This window comes from Peromyscus eremicus, chromosome 5 (genome assembly GCF_949786415.1).
Source record: "Peromyscus eremicus chromosome 5, PerEre_H2_v1, whole genome shotgun sequence".
NCBI lineage: Eukaryota > Metazoa > Chordata > Mammalia > Rodentia > Cricetidae > Peromyscus > Peromyscus eremicus.
The window spans coordinates 96,777,876-96,799,124 of record NC_081420.1 but is presented as its reverse complement, the minus strand read 5'-3'; the positions used below and the strand labels follow the sequence as shown (position 1 = coordinate 96,799,124).

The window sequence follows — 21,249 nt, the reverse complement described above, 5'->3', positions numbered from 1 at the left end:
GAACGTGCCACCATATTTAGTCTAATCTGATTTTTTTTTTTTTTTGTCTTAATGTCGTCAGTGGAAATAGTTTGGGGATTCTTTTTTCTCATGAAATAAATAAGGGCAGCATTGTCATTCTAGTTTTTAATCTTTCTCTTTGCTATTTCAGTGACGCAGAATTTTGTTCTAGCTTTTTTATTTCATATTTTGAAATTGTTTTTAAGTACATGCAAATTTATGATTATATATTGTTATTTTTTATGTCAGTACAAGCATTTTTGCCTTCATTCTAATTGGCCTTTTGTTAGAATTTGCTTAGTGTAAACTTCCTTTTTAAGTTCTAGCTGTTGTACTTCTGTTAGTTTGATTGTTATATAATTTACATACTTTGTGACAACTAACAGCGGTTTATTTTCTTTTACACCAATAGATAATCTTTTCACATTTAAGTTTAATCTTTTATAATGTGCTTTAGCTCAAGTAATGAGTTGGTCTTTCTCTGATTTTCCTATGCTATTTTCAGTCTCCATTCAATAGTAGAAGTCAAATTTCTCGGCTTGTTTGGTCTATAGACTGCAAGGCCAGCCAGGACAACTTAGAGACCATCTCAAACAACAACAAATGCCTCCACAGTACTTAAAAAGCAGCTTCTGACAGGTTGACCAGGTTGGTCTCAAACAGAACTCAGGCTACAGTGGTTTATCTACCTCCCTTCATCTTCAGAGGTGGCTGGGACTTCAGAAAAGCACAATGCTTATTTGCTTAGAACTGACTTTTTTAGAAATGCCCCAAAACAAATGCAGCAAAATGTTAAGATTTGATAGAAGTTGAGTACAAAGGGGACTTAATTTGTTTCCATTATCTATTTATTAGCCTTTTCATATTTTTTCTTTTTTTGTTTTTTCCTCAGATCCCCTGGAAACGGGGTTACAGGCAGTTGTGAGTTGCCATGTGGACGCTGGGAAATGACCCACATCCTCTGGAAGAGCAACCAGTGTTCTTAACCACTGAGCCATCTCTCCAGCCCCCAATGCCTGCTTTGTTTTTTCTTTTTCTTTCTGTTTTAGGAGTAGGTTTTGAGACAGGGTTTCTCTGTGTAGCCCAGGCTGGCCTCAAAAATCACAGAGATCCACCTGCCTCTGCCTCCTGAGTGCTGGGATTAAAGGCGTGTACCACCATGACCAGCTGCATTTTGAAATTTTTTTATTCTTCCTAAACAGGCTAAAGTAAAGTGTTTTTAAAACCTCATGACCCATTGATAGCCATTTGGATGCTTTTGTCTTCATTTTCTGGTGGTACTATGTTTCAAATTCAAGGAATTGTAGGCTATTCTAGGATAGCACTGAACTATATCCCCAGTGTGATTTTTGCTTTTTAAACACAAGTATGTATTTTAATGAATGATTTTTATGGTTTGGGGAAATGGGTTTCACTATATAGTGACTTGAACTTGAAATCTTCTAGCCTGTCTCCCCAGGGCAATGATGATAGGACTTTGCTCCACCAAGAAAACAAAAACAAAAACAAAACTGAAGCAAATGAGTAAAAACAAGGAAGGAAATACTAACAAAATGTAGTCACAATGATGTTTTTGTGTGATGTGTGTGTACTTAAAACATTTTTTGCAATGTCTAATATCACACCACATAGATGTCAGTTTATTCAACTAATTAATCTACTTGACCTAGATTATTAACATAAATCATTTTCATTAAGTGAACCTTTGCATATATCCTTTTTTAAAAAAATAACTGCCTGGAGTAAGATAACTGTATTTGTGTTAAACATCTGTAAGTGAAATTTTATCATCGCTGTGACTACTCAACAAGAAACAACTTGAGGAAAGATTTGTTTGGGCTCATAGTATGAGGTAACATCGTGGTAACTGGTGGCTCTATGAAAGCTCGCTTACATGTCTGCTAACCAGGAAGTCAAGAGGTCAGGCTAACTCCTAAGGCCCTCCCTGCTCAGTGAACCAATTCCTTCAGTCAATCTTGGCCTCTTAAAGGTTTCACAACCTCCCAAATGAATCATGTCTGCACCGCCATTTGCTCAATGGCGGATATTTTAAACTTTAGTCATCCTCTTCTTTCAAGAGAAGGGCCTATGTAGCACAGGCAGTTTGGAAGTTGCTAGGCATTCTTCTTTTCTATTTGTTTTTGCCATAGATCCCAGGGCTTTGTGCATGCTAGCCAAGTGCTCTACCACTGAGCTATGTCCCTAGTCTTGGCCTCAAACTTGTGATTCTCCTGCTTCTATTTCCCATGAATATGTCAGCATTTGAAAAAAAAATTCTTACAATGTGAGAATGGGGTGCTTGTGTGCCCCACTATGTATGTATAGAAATCACAGAATAACTTTACAAGTGGGTTCTCTCCTTCTACTGAAGATTCCAGCGATCAAATTCAGGTCATTAGGCTTGCATAACAAATGCTTTGATCCACTGAGCCATCTCACTAGCTAATGCACCACCATTTTTAATGTTCTTAAATCATATTTTTTTAGATTTATTTATTTACTATGGATACAGTGTTCTGTCTGCATGTATACCTGCAGGCCAGAAGACGGCATCATTTCTCATTATGGATGGTTGTGAGCCACCATGTGGTTGCTGGGAATTGAACTCAGGACCTCTGGAAGAGCAGCCAGTGCTCCTAACCACTGAGCCATCTCTCCAGCCCCTTAAATCATATTTTAAGTGGTGTTATTAGCAACTATCTAGCACTTACAAAAGCATTTTTTTTTTTTTTTTTACAATACTGTATGTGCAAACTTCACTTAACATCTTCCACAAAGAATGCTGTTTTAAAGGGAAGATTGACGCAGATCAAAGAAAACCACTCAGCAATGTGCCGGGCAGACACGGTGGTGTGCACCGGAAATTCCAGCACTTGGCCGACTAAGGCGGAAGGATCACTGGAAGTTCCAGGCCAACCTGGGTTAAGATAAGATGGTTTCCAAATACAAACAAAACATTAAATATGCTGAATCTTTTTTTCTTTGAGCTTTGGTCTCATGTATCCTAGGCTGACCCTGAACTCTTGATCCTTATGTCTCCTCCTCCCTACTGCTAGAATTACAAACATACAACCTCACCAAGTTTATGTTGTTATGGGGCTTGAATCTGGGGCTTTTGGCATACTAGGCAAGTGCTTCACCAACTAAGGTACATGTCAGCTTGGTTTTTATTTGAGATGGGATTTTTTTTTCTTTTAAGATTTATTTATCTTCCTTCAATGCATATGAATGTTTTGCCTATATGAATCTCCATGTACCATGAGCATGTCTGGTGCCCAAAGTTAGAAGGCAGCATTGGATTCCTTGAACCAGAGATTCAGATGGTTGTAAGCCACCATGAGGGTGCTGGGAAATTCAACTCAGGTCTTCTCCAAAAGAAGTTAAGTGCTCTTAACCACTGAGCCATCCATCTCTATAACCCAACATGGGGATTTCTTATATAATTTTCTTTTTAAATTTATGACGGTGGTGGGGCACGCCTTTATCCAAGCACTTGGGAGGCAAAAGCAGGCAGATCTCTGTGAGTTTGAGACGAGCCTGGTCTACAAAGTGAGTTCCAGGACAGCAGAGCTGTTACACAGAGAAACCTTGTCTTGAAAAAAAACCAAAATAAATAAATAAGTAAATAAACAAATTAATTAATTAATTCTTTCAGATGTGTGTGGGCACGCCTCAGTTTATCTGTATATATCACATGCATACAGTGCCCCATGCAGTCCCGATGACGTTGTCAGATCCTCTGGAACTGGAGTTAAAGATGGTTGTGAGTTGTCCAATGTAGGTGCATGGAATGGAATCCGGGTCCTTTGCAAGAGCAGCTAGTGCTCTCAACCACTAACTGAGATGAGGATAAGCCTATGTAGTACAGGATGGCCCTGAACTGCTCGACTCAAACAATCCTCTTGCCTGAGCATCTGAAACTACCATAAGGTGCCATAGTGTGCAGCTTCAAACTTAAAAAAAAAAAAAAAAGATAAAGGACTGAGTCTTAGCTGGGCATGGTGGTATATGCCTTTAATTCTAGCACTTGGGGCAGAAGCAGGCAGATCTCTGAGTTTAAGGCCAGCCTGATCTACATAAGTGAGTTCCAGGACAGCCAGAGGTACATAGTAAGAGTCTGTTTAAAAAAAAAAAAAAAAAAATCCTAAACCAAACCAAACCAAAAAACCCAAACAAACAAATAAAAAGATGAGTCTTACTATGGCCTGGAGCTCATTATTTGCTCAGGCTGGTTTTTAATTTCCCACAATTCTGCATTAGCCTCCAAACTACTAAAATTACAGGTGTGGACAACCATGCCAAACCAGATCTTGATTCAAATTTTTTTTTTAATCCCCCAGTGCTCAGATGAAATCCAGGGCCTTGCAATGTTAAGCAAGTGCTCTACCACCAAGCTATACTTCCCACTCTCATCCTCACATTTTTTATTTTTATTTTTTCGAGACATGGTCTATGTAGCCATGACTATCCTAGAACTCTATACAGACCAGGTTGGTCTCAAACTCACAGAGATCTGCCTGCTTCTGCCTCCTGAGTACTGGGATTAAAGGTATGTGCCACCACCTCTGGCTCCCAGCCTCACATTTTTAATGCTGTATAGGCAACAAATCATGCAGAATGTGATTATGTAATAACAGTGTCTAAGATCATAACTTGAATGATCCTCAGAAATCCCAAGTCACAAGTAAGTAAAACCCCAGGGTCATAACAAAAGTAGATGGATAATTTCCTTATCAGATATGTTTAAGAAGAAGCAAAGAGTGCCTCTGGATAAAGAAAAGGACCTCACACTGAATATGCGCATCCTCCTAGTACTAAGAGGAGCCAAAGGCTTGTACAGGTAGCAGAGGGTTAAACAGGCACCATAGAGAACTGGAGAAGTCTAGCCAGGCAGCAGTGGTGGTGTATACCTTTAATTCTATCACTCAGGAGAGGCAGAGGCAGCCGGATCTCTGTGAATTTGAAGCCAGCCTGCTCTACAGAGTGAGTTCCAGGATAATCAGGGCTATACAGAGATACTGTCTTGAAAACAAAAAAACACACACAAAACCCCCAAGAAACAAACAAACAAAAAGAAGTCAAGAAAGTCTAGTGAGGCAGATTTTAAAACTTTTTCCCCCTTTTACCACATTTACTGTGTGTTATGTGGAGGTCAGAGGACAACCTGCAGGAGTCAGTTCTTTCTTTCCATCATATAAGAACTGATTATTCAATTTTCTGAGTAAGGTTTGGAAGCAAGTACCTTTACCCATTAAACTACCTCACCAGCCCTTACCTACCTTTTTATGCGCTCCTGTTCATTTGTGTCCAAAGCTCTGAGGGATCGGGCATAAAGGACAACGATGTCACTGTGCTTGGCTTTCTTGTTGCACTAAAGAGTCCAATGAGACACAATCAGTATGGTTCTAGGGATTCTGATTTAATGCATAGTCCTTGTTTACGGTTCTTACCTGAGGACATTTTCGTGTTTGTCCTTTGAGCCACTTAGAAATGCATCTATATCCAAAGAGGTGCCCACAGCGTAAGGCTGAGAGCCGGTGGTCCCCAGCACTGGTCCACTGCTCCAAACATATTGTGCAAGTTTCCCCTTCTTCATCATCCACAGAAGGCAGAACCTTGGGTTTCTGGGGAGACTGCTGGATGAAAGTTGAAATGCATTCAAGTGACAAAGTGCAAAAACAAGTCTCGTGTGCAAACTACCAAATAAAACTGCACCAAAACGATATAAATCTAACTGAAAAGCTGCAAAGAATGTGCAATACCTACTAGACACATGTCGTTTTTATAAAATACAATCTGACAAAATATACATTGTATACTATATATACTATTTACTTCTGGGGGGTGAGGTGGAACTTTTTTTTTTTTTAAATATGCATTGGTATTTGACCTGCATATCTTTGTGAGGGAGTCAGATCCACTGGAACTTGAGTTACAGACAGTGGTGAGCTGCCATGTGGGTGCTAGGAATTGAACCCCGGGTCCTCTGGAAGAACAGCCAATGCTCTTAACTGCTGAGTCATCTTTCCAGCCCCTGGGGTGGAACCTTTGTCTTTTTTTTTGTTTGTTTTTTTTCGAGACAGGGTTTCTCTGTGTAGCTTTGCGCTTTTCCTGGAACTCACTTGGTAGACCAGGCTGGCTTCGACCTCACAGAGATCCGCCTGCCTCTGCCTCCCGAGTGCTGGGATTAAAGGCTGTGCACCACCGCCTGGCGTGGGGTGGAACCTTATACATGCTAAACATGTCTTTTACCATTAAGCTATATCCCATTAATACTGATTTTTTTGCTGTTGTTGAGAAAGGGCCTGAATATTGAACCATACTAGCCTCAAATTCACATTCTCTCAACTTAGCTTTTTGAGTGCTGGGATTAAGCACGCACACCACATCTGACACACCTTTTGTTTTCATTCATTCATTATTTCATGTGGGGTTAAGAAGACAACTTTTGGGGGTTGGTTCTCTGTCCACAATGTGAGTCTCGGGCGTGCCTTTACCAGTAGAAGAGCTACCACTCTGGCCTCCTGTTTTTGATCTTACAAAATTCTTTGATTCTCTTTCTTTTCCAATTCAAACAAAGAAACACAGTTACCAGTTCAAAGCTATAGAAAGTGAAGCAAAAACATTCTGGAAACTACCATGATAACCAACAATCACACCAGGTAGTAGGTAGTTTTACTTTTTGGAGACAGAGTCTTGATTGATAGCCTAGACTGGCATTGAATCAAGTGCACTACTAACCCCTCCTATATGTCCTCTTTTTCTTTGTTGTTACACATGTGCATGTGTGTATATATACATCTATCTGTATGTATGTATACATAACACACACATAAAATATAAACACAACCTGCTCGGTCACATGATGTCACTTGCATGTGTGTTTTCAGGGCTGACCGTTCAGTCCTGGGTCACCACTTGGTGTGCTCCTCCAGAGAAGACCATTTCTCCTGCTTTCAGCATTCTTCAGTTGCCTACAGTTCTCTGTCTACGGCTGAAGACTCACTCATCAGCTTCCCTCTTCTACATCAGCCTGTCTATTGGTGCCATCCTTGTTCAAGTCCAGAAGGCCCTTTTTTTCTTTTTTTTTTTTTTTAATTCTCTATACACAGTGTTCTGCTTGCTTGCATGTACCTGATCACCAGAAGAGGGCACCAGATCTCATTGCAGATGGTTGTGAGCCACTATATGGTTGCTGGGAATTGAACTCAGGACCTCCGGAAGAGCAGCTAGTGCTCTTAACCTCTGAGCCACCTCTCCAGCCCCGCAGAAGGTTCTTTTTAAAAAACTTTTTTATTTTTTGTTTTTCGATAGAAAAAAGATAGTTGTTTTCTGAATAACAGCTTTGGCTGTCCTGGTACATACTCTGTAGACCAGATTGTCTTTGAACTCACAGAGATCTACCTGCCTCTGCCTCCTGAATATCAAGGAGGTTCTTTATACATACAAAATTAAACTGATCATCAACTTCTATAGCCATTCCAGTCAAAGGTAAATATGAGAAAACAACATAAAAATATTAACAAAATACACACACTGATCAATAAACAATCATTTATAGTTACTAAATGCAACTAAAAAAACTTTTTCATTTACTACACAGGCATATATTGCTACCTGATGATACCAATCACTACTGTGGATATATGTTTATTATCTCAGCATTTGGGAGCCCAAGACAGGAGCATTGCTACAAATTCAAAGACCACCCTAAGCTACTTAGTAAGCCAACCAGGAGTATTGAGTGAGACCTTGTCTCAATGAGAAAAGAAAATCAGACATGCTTACATACTGTTGCTGTATTAGGTTGCATAAATTTTCAAATGCAAGTTTCATCTATCAAAATTAAAACATACTTTCCTTTGATATAGCAATCTCTGCTAGAAATATATCTCATGAATATAATCACAACTATCTGTTAACCTTCCAAGGATGTTCTTGACTTATATCAGAAAAACTTTAAAAGGAGGAAAAAAGAGCAACAGTGTACATAACAGGGAGTTGACTAAAATGTATCCAATGATGAGAAACATACAAACACTAAAACAAGGCCTGCTTGGGCTACATAGCAAGACTGTCCTAAAACAAACAAACACACTAAACAGTGCAAGGCCTGGTGGTGCATGTCTTTAATGTCAGCACTTGGGAGGTGGAGGCAGGAGGATTTCTATGAATCTGAGGTCAGCCTGGTCTATAAAATGAGATCCAGGCAAAGCCAGGATTACATAGTGAGAACTCTATGAGTTTGAGGCCAGCCTGGTTTACAGAGCAAGTTCCAGGACAGGCTCCAAAATGACACAGAGAAACCCAGTCTCAAAAAACAGAACAAAACAAAAAAAGCAGTCACAGTCAGGTGGTAGTGCACACCTTTAATCTCAGCACTTGGGAGGCAGATCTCTGAGAGGCCAGCCTGGTCTACACATCGAGTTCTAGGACAGCCAGGGCTACACAGAGAAACCTTGTCTCAGGAAGAAAAAAAACAAAACAAACAAACAAAAAAAGCAGCAAAGAAGCAATCACACAGTGAATAACTGAAATAGAAATCACATCTGGAATTCTCATCCACAAAGCCTGCAAAGCTTTCCAATTAACCTGTAGGCTCATGTAAAATGAAAATCTTAACTTTCATTTAAAAGGATGTTCAAACTGGATGTGGTGGCATATGCCTGAAACCCTAGCACTTAGTAGGCCAAGGACGGAGGATCCTATGTTAAAAGCCAGACTAACTTCAGGTAAGACCTTATATCAAGACAAAAGAATGTGGGGAAAAAGGAAAAAGAAAATTCATGTTACCGCTTCAGGAACTGCATCACCTCCTGTGACAGATGTAGCTTCTTGCTCTGTTGAGATAACTCCTTGTTCTGCAAAGTTGTATCCAGAAATGGTAGCATAGACAATATATGAAAGACAGAAGTTAGGTAAGAGACACTAACAAAGAAGCCTCACTGCAGCCGTCCATCTGAATTTGTAGTATTCTTGCAAAAGAATGTCAATTCTACCATATAGCATCAGTGATTTATTATTATTATTACTTATTTTGGACATTCCGTAAGTAGACAAAATAGTATTACCCACAAACATCCAACTTAAAAAGCAAATCAGTGGCTAGAGAGATGGCTCAGTGGTTAGAGCACTGGTTATTTTTGCAGAGGACCCAGGTTTAGTTCCCAGCATCCACATGATAGCTCACAGCCATGCTAACTTCAGTTCCAGAGAACCCGATCCCCTCTTGGACAGTAGGCATATATGCAGGCAATACGTTTATACAAATAAAAATTATCTAAAAAATATAAAAAAAATCACAAAATTCTTAAGCCCTATTACATTGTTTTGTGTATGTTTGAATACCAGACAAACCTTAAAGTGTCAATACACTTGTAAAATACTTTACAATACTACTAAAAACTTTTTCATATAAACACTGTATTATTAATATACCTTCAATAATTAATAGTAATTCCTTAATACTATCTAATAATAATAATAATCTAGTTTACATTAAAAATTCCTCAATAGTTTTAAAGTTGCTCTTTACAGTTGATTCTCATCTTTTTCAATATATATATATTTGTTTGTTTTTCTAGACAGGGTTTCTCTGTGTAGCTTTGGCTGTCCTGGAACTTGCTTTGTAGACCAGGCTGGCCTTGAACTCACAGAGATCTGCCTGCTTCTGCCTCCCAAGTGCCGAGATTAAAGGGGTGCCCCACCACCACAGTTGAAAAAAACAGTTTTTCTAATCTTGGACACAAAATTAATCCTACCAACAATTCCAAAGGACAATGAGGAACATGCAGTAAAAATAACTGTACATGCTACAAATAAGACATCATGGCTGGGCAGTGGTGGTGCACGCCTTAAATCTCAGCACTCAAGAGGCAGAAGCAAGCAGATCTCTTTGACTCCGAGGCTAGCCTGGACTACAAAGTGAGTTCCAGGACAGCCAGAGCTGTTACACAGAGAAACCGTGTCTTCAAAAACCAAAAGACCAAAAACAGGGTCTGGATATATGGCTAAGCAGTTAAGAGCACTTGCTGATCTTGCAGAGGACCGGGGTTCAGTTCCCAGCAGCCATATGGTGGCTCACAACCACTGATATAACTTAAGTTTCAGAGAATCCAATGCACTGTTCTGATCACCTTGGGCACAGGTATGTACATGGTACACATACATATGTGCAAGCAAAACATTCATAAACACAAAATAAATTTTAAAAATATCTAAAAAAATTTTTAAGGGAAAAGGTATTGAAAGAATACAATCTGGGTATTAGTGGGTTTTAAATGTAAGCAGGATATCTATTTTAGGGGTCTCTGTTCACCAACTGCTAAATAAAATTCAATTTATACAAAATATAATATACTAAGAAATGAAAGGCAAAACTCAAGACTGCTGAATTTATCATTATATAACCCAAGCTGACCTTGCATTCACATCGTCCTATTGCAGCCTCCTAGCCACATCCACCTTGGCAATACTTTTGGGACTGTCCATGACCCTGACCACGGTCCAGATATATTAGCCAAAATAATTAAACGTCTGTGCAAGCTAAAACATAAAACTAAAACAACTAGAGGATGCATACATCAATAACTGTCATGTTGTGTCTGGAAAATATTGCTAAATTCTGGAAAAAGACAGCCGTTACAAGGTTACTCACTCCAATTCCCTCTAACACTAATGTAATTGTGGTTTTATCCTTTTTTTTTTTGGTTTTTCAAGACAGGGTTTCTCTGTGTAGCTTTGTGCTTTTCCTGGAACTCACTCTGTAGCCCAGGCTGGCCTCGAACTTACAGAGATCGCCTGCCTCTGCCTCCCGAGTGCTGGGATTAAAGGCGTGCACCACCACCGCCCGGCTTGTGGTTTTATCTTTAAAAATGATGTACCCCTGAACTTTGGCATGAAGAGACATTTTGGAGGTGTCAGCCTACTCTTGGTCTAGCCATTATTAAAGGGATCTAATAACTGGCTTAGCATGGCAGTCAGTAACTATCTCAGGTAGATCATTTAAGTATAAAAAAGTGAAAAGGAATGTAAAGTGTCATTACAAAGGGACTAATTTGTTGGAACACAAATCACAGAAAATTATGAGACAGATCGAAGTCTTTTAATACCATCACAGCCAGTGAAAGCTATCTATGCTATGTGGATTTATTTTGGGAATACAAATCTGAATAAAATACAGACCTGGAACGTTAGCTTCAGGTTGTTCTGTGTGGACAACAACCTCTTCATTCTCTGCAACGCTGTCACTGTCAGACTCAGTACTTGATGTCACATTCCTAGTCTCTGAATCGGGAGCAGTGGCTGGTACGTAGGGCTGAGACCTGCTTACCTGAAAGTAGGCATACACTGGTGTTCTCAACCTGTATGTACATAGACAAAAGAATTATAGTACAACGCACCACCATTGCAAGAATAATCTCTGATGATGTGAAGACAATTGCTAGTTATCAGTCTATCTCAAGGCCATGAAATGCTTCTGATGAAAGCTGAGTCGAAAAATAACATATTATAGGGCTAGAAAGACAGCTCAGCAGGTAACAAACAGCACTTGTTGCTCTTACAAAGGACCTGGGTTTGTTTCCTAGCCCCCACACGGCAGCTTACAACTATCTGTAACTCCACTTTTAGGAGATCTGATGCCTCTCCTGACTTTGATGGGCACCAGGCACATGCGCACACACACACACACACACACACACACACACACACACACACTACATATACATGCTAACAGGCAAATAATCATATTTTTGAAAATAAATCTAACTGGGCTGGAAAGATAACTCAGTGGTTAAGAGTCTTCCAGAGAACCAGGGTTCAGTTCCCTGCACCCACATGGAGGCTCACAACCATCTATAACTCCAGTTATAGGGGATTCAACGCCTCTAGTCTCCTTGAGTACCTGGACTCTCATGCATATACCTATACACAAGACCCCCACAGACACATAATTTAAAATAATAAAAATAAAATCTTTTTTTAAAAAAAGATTTATTTATTTAGTATACAGTATGTATGACTGCAGGTCAGAAGAGGGCACCAGATCTCATTATAGATGGTTGTGAGCCACCATGTGGTTGCTGGGAATTGAATTCAGGACCTCTGGAAGAGCAGTCAGTGCTCTTTAACCTCTGAGCCATCTCTCTAGCCCTAAAAATAAATTCTTAAAAATAAAACTTTAAGAAAAAAATAGATTAGGCAAATACTGGTTAAATATACTTTAATCATGATGTCTTTTAGGAAACGAACCACCAAGCAGATCACATAATGAGGATTCTCTCCAAACAGACCTCGTATTCTGACAGCACTGAGATCCCCATGGTGCCTGTCAGTCTATTTTCAAGGCTACCATGGGTCTGGACAAAGGGATGAGAATAGGGAACACTACAAAATGGACCAAGATTCACTTGTTTTGTGACTAGTGATTCACTAGTCACTCCCTAGATTACTACAGACATTTGGTTAATTCTCAGTTATAAAAACTTGATTCATATCTTACTAGCACCTTACTACTCTAAGGAGAAAATTTTCTAGAGTCCTTATTCTGCTATTTTTTGGTAAAGTGCCTAGTAAGCACAAGGTCCAGAGTTCCTGGGCTGGATCTCTAGCTCCAATCCTAAAGAATTTCCTAAGAACACTTTGTTTGTGTCCTCCCCACCCCATTTTTAAACAAGGTCTCACTATGTAGCCTCAATAGGCTATCCTTGAACTCACAGAGGTCTACCTGTCTCTGCCTCCCCAAGTGCAGGGATTAAAAGTATGCATCACCACTACCTGGCTTTGTTTGAGGATAAGGTATCCTGATTATGGAACTAAAAAGTGTTGGGATTAAAGGCATGTACCACACATAGCTGGCCTCTTACGATTTTTTTTTTCTTACATTGATGGCACTTTGCCTGCATGTATGTCTGTGAACCACCTACAAGTAGTACAAAGGCCAGAAGAGGGACTACAGATCCTTTGGTACTGAGGCTACAGATGGTTGTTGGCAGCTAGGTGAATACTAGGAATCAAATCCTGGTCCTCTGGAAGAGCAGCCAAGTGCTGAGCCATCTCTTCAACCCACCCTGTTCTTGATACATTGAAGTTTTCTTTACCATCTGTAGTCCTAATCTTCCTTAGCTGTGTGATAACAGGTACTCTGATCTATCTCTAAGGTAAAATTCAATTTTACATATTAGAGTTATACTATTTGATGAATGAATGATGGCTTTGGCAGCTAGAATCAAGCAGAATAGTTTGTAACCTTGGCTTAGGGGTCTGTTGGGAAGATCAGCTCACTATTTAATTTTTTCCCCAAATTAGCCTCTTGGCTAGGTCTAAGGCAGAAGCTGCTCATTTTGGCCCGAAGGAGTCTATCAGATGAGTCAATGGCAAACACTACAGCAAGAAATTCATCTAAATTTCAGAAATTCAGAAGCCAGCATGGCGGCAACACTTATAATTTCAGCACCCAGGAAGCGAAAGCAGGAGGCTGTTACCAGACCAGCCTGAGCTATATAATAAGACATTATCTCATTGGGACAAAAAAAAAAAAAAAAAAAAAAATCACCCAAACCAACCAACCGAAACACCCTACCCAATGCTGGTGAGATGGCTGAGCAAGCCAATCACTTGAGTTTCACTAGGGACTCATAAGTAGGACAGAACCAACTCCAGCAAATTGTCCTCTAACCTACACATCCGTGCTGTGGCATGAGTGTGCTCATATACACACACACACAGGTAAGTACATGTAAAAACAAAACAAAAAAACCCCTACTTTCAAACAAAGAAAAATATAGTTGAGAAGTCTGAAGCAACCAGTCTTAGAAAATTCAGTTACATGAATTTAGTATAGAATTTGCTCAGAAAAATGTGTTTTTTTTTTTTTTTTTTTTTTTGGTTTTTCAAGACAGGGTTTCTCTGTGTAGCTTTGCGCCTTTCCTGGAACTCACTTGGTAGCCCAGGCTGGCCTCGAACTCACAGAGATCTGCCTGGCTCTGCCTCCCAAGTGCTGGGATTAAAGGCGTGCGCCACCACCGCCCGGCTGAGAAAAATGTTTTAGTATCATATTTATCTTGTTACAGAATGCATGTTCTTTCCAATCATATTTATCTTGTTACAGAATGCATGTTCTTTCCAATAAACTGCAGAGCCTTGGACTTTTAGGTTTACTCACTTTGCAGAGAAGTTACATGGCTGTCAGTCAAATGGCTTGGCTGACACATCTTTCAACATCTATTCTACAATCCACCTCCCATAATTAAATTAAAAATTTTTGTTTTTTGAGACAGGGTCTATGAAGACCATGCTAACTTCAAGCTCACAGACATCTGCTTGCCAAGGGCTGGGATTAAAGGCATGCACCAAAATGCCCAGAATTTAAAAATAAATCAATCTTAAAGGGGGGAGGGGCACACCATAGTTGGGAAGAAGGCTCAGCAGGTAAATCACCTGCTGTTCAAGCATAAGGACCAGAATTCAAATACCCAGAATGTGTAAATGTGGAGAGGGAAATGTGGAGAGGGCCACTTGTAATTCATGGAGACAAGAGCTTCCTAGAGCAAGCTAGTTAGCTAAACTAGCCACATGGGAGAATTCTAGGTTCAACTGAGATCCTGCCTCAATACCCATGCACACAAAGGTACACACTCCATACATATTTGAAAACATTTTAATTAAAAAATAAAAGGGGTGGGGGTGGGGGCTGGAGCGATGGCTCAGAGGTTAAGAGCACTGACTGCTCTTCTAGGTCATGAATCCAATTCCCAGCAACCACATGGTAGCTTGCAACCATCTATAATAAGATCTGGTGCCCTCTTCTGGCCTGCAGTCATACATGCAGACAGAACACTGTACACAATAAATAAAGAAATAATAATAAAAGGGGCCAACCATCAATAAACACTGTTGCTTACAAACTTCCTTCTAGCTTTCAAAGCAAATCACTGAAACCATCCGCTCAATACTAAAAGAAGTAAACAAGGCAAGTACTAATTTTATCCAATCTATCAGAAGTGGGGATTCTGAAAAGTTAACTTCGGTAGCACTGGGGGTGGGACCAGAATCTGAGTTTCACAATTCATAGAGTGGCATCAATCATTTAACTTATATTTTACCTGGCACTATGTGGCCTCTGAGACCCTCCAGTTCTTGCCCTCAAAATGGATCCTGCTCTTCTCCTCATTCTCACTGGCCCCACACTGTGGCTGGAAGGTGGGGGTCTCAGCAATTCCAGCATGTTATGAAGTCTCTGCAGACCACTGATGAAGTTGTTCATTGAAACTGCCGTAGCAGCTCGGACAGCCTGGTTAGCACCAGATCCCTGTCTACGCTCCTCCGAAGTTCCTGGGTTGACAGTCTCCATATTTCCTTCTGAGAGCTGTACTTCCTCTGTCATTTCAACGGATGCTGGTGGCACAGGCTGTGGAGGGGGGAGTCCATCTTGGCTGCTGACTACTTCAGCAGGTGCAGGCTGATCAAGTGCTCCTCCTTGGCTATTGACCACTTCATCAAGGGTAGGCTGGAGGAGAGGTGCCCCTTGGCTGGTGACTTCAGTTGGAGTCGTCTGTTCTACAGTACCATCTAATGGTACTTGAAGATCACAGTCCATTGCCTCATGAGCCATCACTAGGGATACAGTATTTGTAAAACATATTAGTAAAATAGGTTAAGAAAGTGTTATATAGTTGATATAACCAGTCTTTCAGAATTTCTGTTTAGGATTCCTTTTAGCAAAACAGAGGATTAATTTTTTTTTTTTTTTTTTGGTTTTTTGAGACAGGGTTTCTCTGTGTAGCTTTGCGCCTTTCCTGGAACTCACTTGGTAGTCCAGGCTGGCCTCGAACTCACAGAGATCCACCTGGCTCTGCCTCCCGAGTGCTGGGATTAAAGGCGTGCGCCACCACTGCCCGGCCTAAATTTTTTTTTTTTTTTTTTAAAGTTAATGAAATAAGGAATGTTTTGGCAACCAACTCTGGAGCCTGGAGGATCACCACGAATTCAAGGCCAGCCTGGGCTACAAACCAGACCAAACCAAACTAAACTAAACCATTTACAACGATTTTCCTACAATCATAGTATGTCCCAAAATATTATAACAGGAAGGCTTAACTATTGTATCCAAAAGTAATCTCCCAGAAACCCTGCAATCTTGTCTCAACCTACGTATAGGCTTTTATCAAAACAAACAAAATGCTGTACATAACCGGTAATATTAATCTTTCACAGCACCAAAAGTGACAAAGGATATACAGAAATGCCATTTTTTTGGTACACGTGATTCTGGCTGAACTGAACACAGGGCCTTGTATACACTAAGCATACTGCTCTACCATCTAGCTCCACCTACCCATCTACTCCCAGCCGAGCCACAGAAGACATTCTTACAGGACATTTTTACATTTACAAGATAAAATTTAAATTTCTTTGAGAAAAACTGAAAGTGAGACTGGGGCCTGAAGCTTGGTACTAGCCTAGTATACACAGGTATTTGGATTAATCCTGGCACATATGCAATTATACCAGAGCAGAGCTTGCTGGCCTTGGTGATATACCTGTAATCCTAGCACCAACAGAGTGAGGGCAGAGACAGGAGAATGGTGAACTGGGTTAGCCTCAACTACAAAGCAGGTTTCAGAAACCTGAGCTACTTAGCAAAACCTTATTTTAATAAGCAACTTTAATTAACTAAAAAATAAAGTCCAAGACTCAATAGATCTGAGTAATGAATGCACAGAATTTCTTATTATAATTTTCAGCATGGTTCTATATTTTAAAATGAAATTTCCTCCCATCTCATGCCTAGAGAGCAACCAGCTCTGATTTCAACTGGAAGGTAACAGCAGAGAATTCCACACAGCATTGGCTTCATGGCTGGTGCTGTATCCTCTACTTCTCAAAACACAGGGAAAAAACTCCAAATGATAAACCAAAACTACAACTAAGAACATACCAGGACCCATACATTATTAAAACCAGTAGACTTCTATTTTAAAAAAAAGTAGCAATTTTAACTTTTTAAGGCAAATTATATATATATTATATATATTATATATATATATTTATTGCTGGGCTGGAGAGGTGGCTCAGCGGCTAAGAGCACTGGCTGCTCTTCCAGAGGTCCTGAGTTCAATTCCCAGCAACCACATGGTGGCTCACAACCACCTGTAATGAGATCTGGCACACAGGCAGAACACTGTATACATAATAAATAAATCTAAAAAAAAAAAAAAAAAAGGACATGCTTAAAAAAATAATTCTTCACTACTCCTCAAAAACACGTAAACTAACGCTTTTAATGTGGTTCTAGTTATCTTAAAAGGCCCTGCAGCTGCTTAGTGTCAACAGTAATTCCATCCTTAGAGGGGCAGAGACCGGAGGAGTGCCTCAAATTTGAGGGCAGTCTGGGCTCCAGAGGGAGACGTCACAAACAAGCATACCTGAGTTACTTATAGATGCACTCTAGAGACATTACTTTAGACTTATGTGAAAAGGCAGGATCGGATCAATAAAGGCAGAATCCAAGGACACACCACTGTCCACTCTGAACACTACTTCTTACAGGCGGCTATTTAAAGTTTACAATTAAGTTAGTTCCTTAATCGCACTGGTAGAAAGCAATAAACACGACCTTTCCCAAATCCTGTGCACGAACCTAGGATTTTTGTCTAAAACAAACCCACAGGCCCGCCGCCTTCTTTACGGTCGGCACGTTACAAAAACGCTAGTGTGATGGACACGAAATGTCAGTGGCCCTCAAAACGTGAACTTCAAATCTGCCATCTTACAAGAAGCTTTGGAACCAGGAGGCGGTTCCAACACACGGGACGTCGGGAGGCCGTGGGGATTCAGTCTGACCTGGGTTCAAATTCAGACTCCCCCGTTTAGTACTTGGAAAACCTGAAGTTTGTTTCCTAACCTGTCTGTCCAAGCCTGTTCACCTGCAGGAGAGAAAATGAAAATACGACGCTGGCGCGGCGGTGGTTAAAACTTCAGTTCTGTTAAACAGCGAGTGGCCAGGGCCAATGAGTAAGGACCTGGGGCTGGAGCAGCACGGGAGGCCCCTGCAGAACTACTCCGCATGGGGCCCGCAACCGGCGCAAGCAGAACCCCGTTTCAGCTCCTTCCAGGGAGCTCGTCGTTTCCGCCTTTCTCGTCCCCGACCCCCCCTATTCCTCGAGACCGAAGGAAAAAGGTTCCAGGTCCTTAGCCCGGGCCGAAGGAGACCGCCGAGGTCCCAACCCGCCTTCAGCCTACCTGACTAGGCCCTGCGACCAGGCACGGGCCGCGGGAAGACAATCCGCATCCAGAGGCCCGAGGCCCGAGGAGAAGCAGGGACCAGCCTCACATCAAACTGCAGGGACCAAACAGTCGGCCGCCCCGACCGACCGCGACTTATGCAGTCGTTGCCGCGCAAAACTCACCGCGCCCGCGCCAAACAACTCTCCGGGACTCCTCCAGCGCCCCGCTCGAGCCGCGGCTCAGCGAGCTCCTATTGGTCAGCCACCACAGGCGGCGACCAATACCCTCTCTTCTTCTTCCATTGGTCGCCGCTGGCTGAAATAGTGACGCTCTCATTGGCCAGCTCTTGATACTTCCTCGGCGAGAACCTCGTGCGAAGAAACCTCATACAATTGGTAGAAATCCATGTCCGTCATCTCGCGCCCAGCCCTGAAGGGTAGAGCCTGAGAGTTTTCTTCCTTTTTTTTTTAAACCGTTCTGCATTTGAACCTGCGAGCCGGAAGAAGACTGGAGGAAGAGAGTTCGCCATCTATTTTTCTAATGAAAGTGGAAATGTTTAAAGTGACTTCCTCTGCCTCTCTCTAAGGCTTTGTTAAAGAATATAGTAGTTTATCAGTGATATCAGTATCAAAATACGCCAGAGTTCTGGAGTCCGTATATTTTCTTACAGGGTTGAGCAGCTTTTCTTCAATGGTCAAAAAAAAAAAAAAAAAAAAAAAAAAAAGAATTTGCACTTCTTCAACTTGAAACTACTCCAGTAAATTGCCTGGAAGTATAAATCGTCACATAAGATTTTTCAAACATTTCTGAAAGAAGAGCTCTTACAGGTTTTTAAAATCAAAACTACAGGCACAGACTGTACATTGCCACTTTTTTTTTTAAATTAATTCAGCTGCCAATTTTTAGTGAAATTGATAGTAGAGGATACAATAAATAATAGAAAGATACTTTTCTTTTTTTTTTTTTTTTTTTTTTTTTTTTTTTTTTTGGTTTTTCGAGACAGGGTTTCTCTGTGTAGCTTTGCGCCTCTCCTGGAACTCACTTGGTAGCCCAGGCTGGCCTCGAACTCACAGAGATCCACCTGGCTCTGCCTCCCGAGTGCTGGGATTAAAGGCGTGCGCCACCACCGCCCGGCCGAAAGATACTTTTCTATATTTTTCTCCTCTAAACTTGTTACCAAGGCCAGTACCAACTTCTACTTGTTTGTTTGTTTGTTTGTTTGTTTATTTATTTATTTATTTATTTATTTATTTATTTATTTATTTATTTATATTTCATGTGCATTGATGTTTTGTTTGCATGTATGCCTGTGTGAAGTTGTCAGATTCCCTGGAACTGGAGTTACAGACAGTTGTGAACTGCCATGTGGCTGCTGGTAATTGAGCCCAGGTCCTCTGGAAGAGCAGCCAGTGCTCTTCTCTGCTGAGCTATCTCTCCAGTCCTGGATTACTTTTCACATTAAAGATTACATGGGCATTGACTGGACAGTAGTGGCACATGCCTTTAATCCCAATACTTGGGAGGCAGAGGCAGGCAGAGTTCAAGGCCAGCCTGGTCTACAAAGCAAGTTCTGTGACATTCAGAGCTGTTTCATAGATAAACCCTGTCTCAAAAAATAGATAGATAGATAGATAGATAGATAGATAGATAGATAGATAAATTAGTAAGTGTAGCACAGTGGTATAGCATTTGCCTACCATCTGTGAGGCCCTGGGTTCAAGACCCAGTACTTTAATAATAATAAAAATTAAATAATAATAATACGTTGGTACTACATCACACAGTAAAAGAAACTTAGACAATATAAAGGGCTGTTCAGTGAAAGGTAAATATTCTAAATGCTCTGATAGGCTATTCAGTCATGATCCACACTTAAAGGCTTCGGGTGAGGAAATGTAATTTTTTTCCGGTTACCCTTTTAAGCTCACAGTTGGAACAGACTCCTGGAATGAAAGATGAGCTGGAGAAGAACAAAGCATTCCAAGCTTGATAGTGTCCAGCGTGTGGGAGAAACTCCGTGAAAAGCATCTCAAAGCAGTGGCTTAGCTGCTTGTGGTGCCCCCCCCCTCCTCCCTGTACTGCCAACACTCAGGAGGCCATTACAGGAGGAGCTTGAGTTTCAGGCTGGTCTGACTTATAAAACAAGACACTGCCTTAAAAATAAAATAAAAAGTAAGCACTGGCTTAGAGTTCTTTTATATGCAGCATTGTTAACAAGAGGAAAAATGCATCTATGGAGAAATGATGCCACAAAGGGAAGGAATTTGGGACTCTCAAAGGCAGGAGATGATGGAAGAAAAATATATGGGAAGATACTAGTTCTGGGAGGTTGTTTACAAATTGCCATGGGCAGATAATAGTCTCAGTAAGGAATTTAAACCCTAGCTGGTTGTGTTAGCTCACACCTCTCATCCCAGCATTCAGGAGACAAACTCGGGATCACTGAGTTTGAACAAGCCTGGGCTACATAGTAAGTTTCAGGCCAGCCTGGGCTACAGACAAGAATCTGTCCTTAAAAACAAGGGACTGGAGAGATTACTTAGTGGCTGTGGTAGTTTGAATGTAATTGGTCCCCATAAGCTCATAGGGAGTGACAGTATTAGGAGGTGCGGCTTTGTTGGAATAGGATGGATTTGTTTGAGGAAGTGTGTCACTGTGGAGGTGGGTTTTGAGGTCTCATATATGCCCAAGCCATGCCCAGTGTCTCAGACAACTTCTTGTTGCCTGCCGATCAAGATGTAGGACTCTTAGCTCCAGCACCACGTCTGCCTGCATCATGATAATGGACTAGACCTCTGAAACTGTAAGCCACCCCATTAAATGTTTTCCTTTATAAGAGTTGCCATGGTCGTGGTGTCTCCTCACAGCAATAGGAACATTAATTAAGACAGTGGTTAAGACTCCTTGCTGCTCTTCCGTTTGTTTTTTCCAGCATCCACGTAAGGCAGCTCCAGCTCCGAGGGATCTGACACCTCTGTGCTCTGGAGGAACCTGCAGTTTCATGTATGTATCCCCACATGC

At 41.0% G+C, this 21,249-nt stretch overlaps 1 protein-coding gene across 3 annotated transcripts in view; it reads right to left on the bottom strand.

The window, feature by feature from the left end:
* Rfwd3 (ring finger and WD repeat domain 3) overlaps positions 1-18,533 on the bottom strand; it is a 34,015-nt gene extending 15,482 nt beyond the window's left edge. The window contains exons 1-6 of one of the 3 annotated variants that reach the window (XM_059263987.1): positions 18,411-18,533; positions 15,105-15,615; positions 11,185-11,363; positions 8,794-8,861; positions 5,451-5,633; positions 5,280-5,371 (exon numbers count right to left, since the gene is read on the bottom strand). In XM_059263987.1, coding sequence (XP_059119970.1) covers positions 5,280-5,371; positions 5,451-5,633; positions 8,794-8,861; positions 11,185-11,363; positions 15,105-15,613 — 1,031 coding nt within the window. In that variant the 5' untranslated portion in view covers positions 15,614-15,615; positions 18,411-18,533. Of the gene's footprint in view, positions 1-5,279; positions 5,372-5,450; positions 5,637-8,793; positions 8,862-11,184; positions 11,364-15,104; positions 15,616-18,243 lie in introns of all 3 variants that reach the window. The other 2 variants (XM_059263985.1, XM_059263988.1) reach the window with 2 other exon arrangements.
* Positions 18,534-21,249: the final 2,716 nt, after the last annotated feature.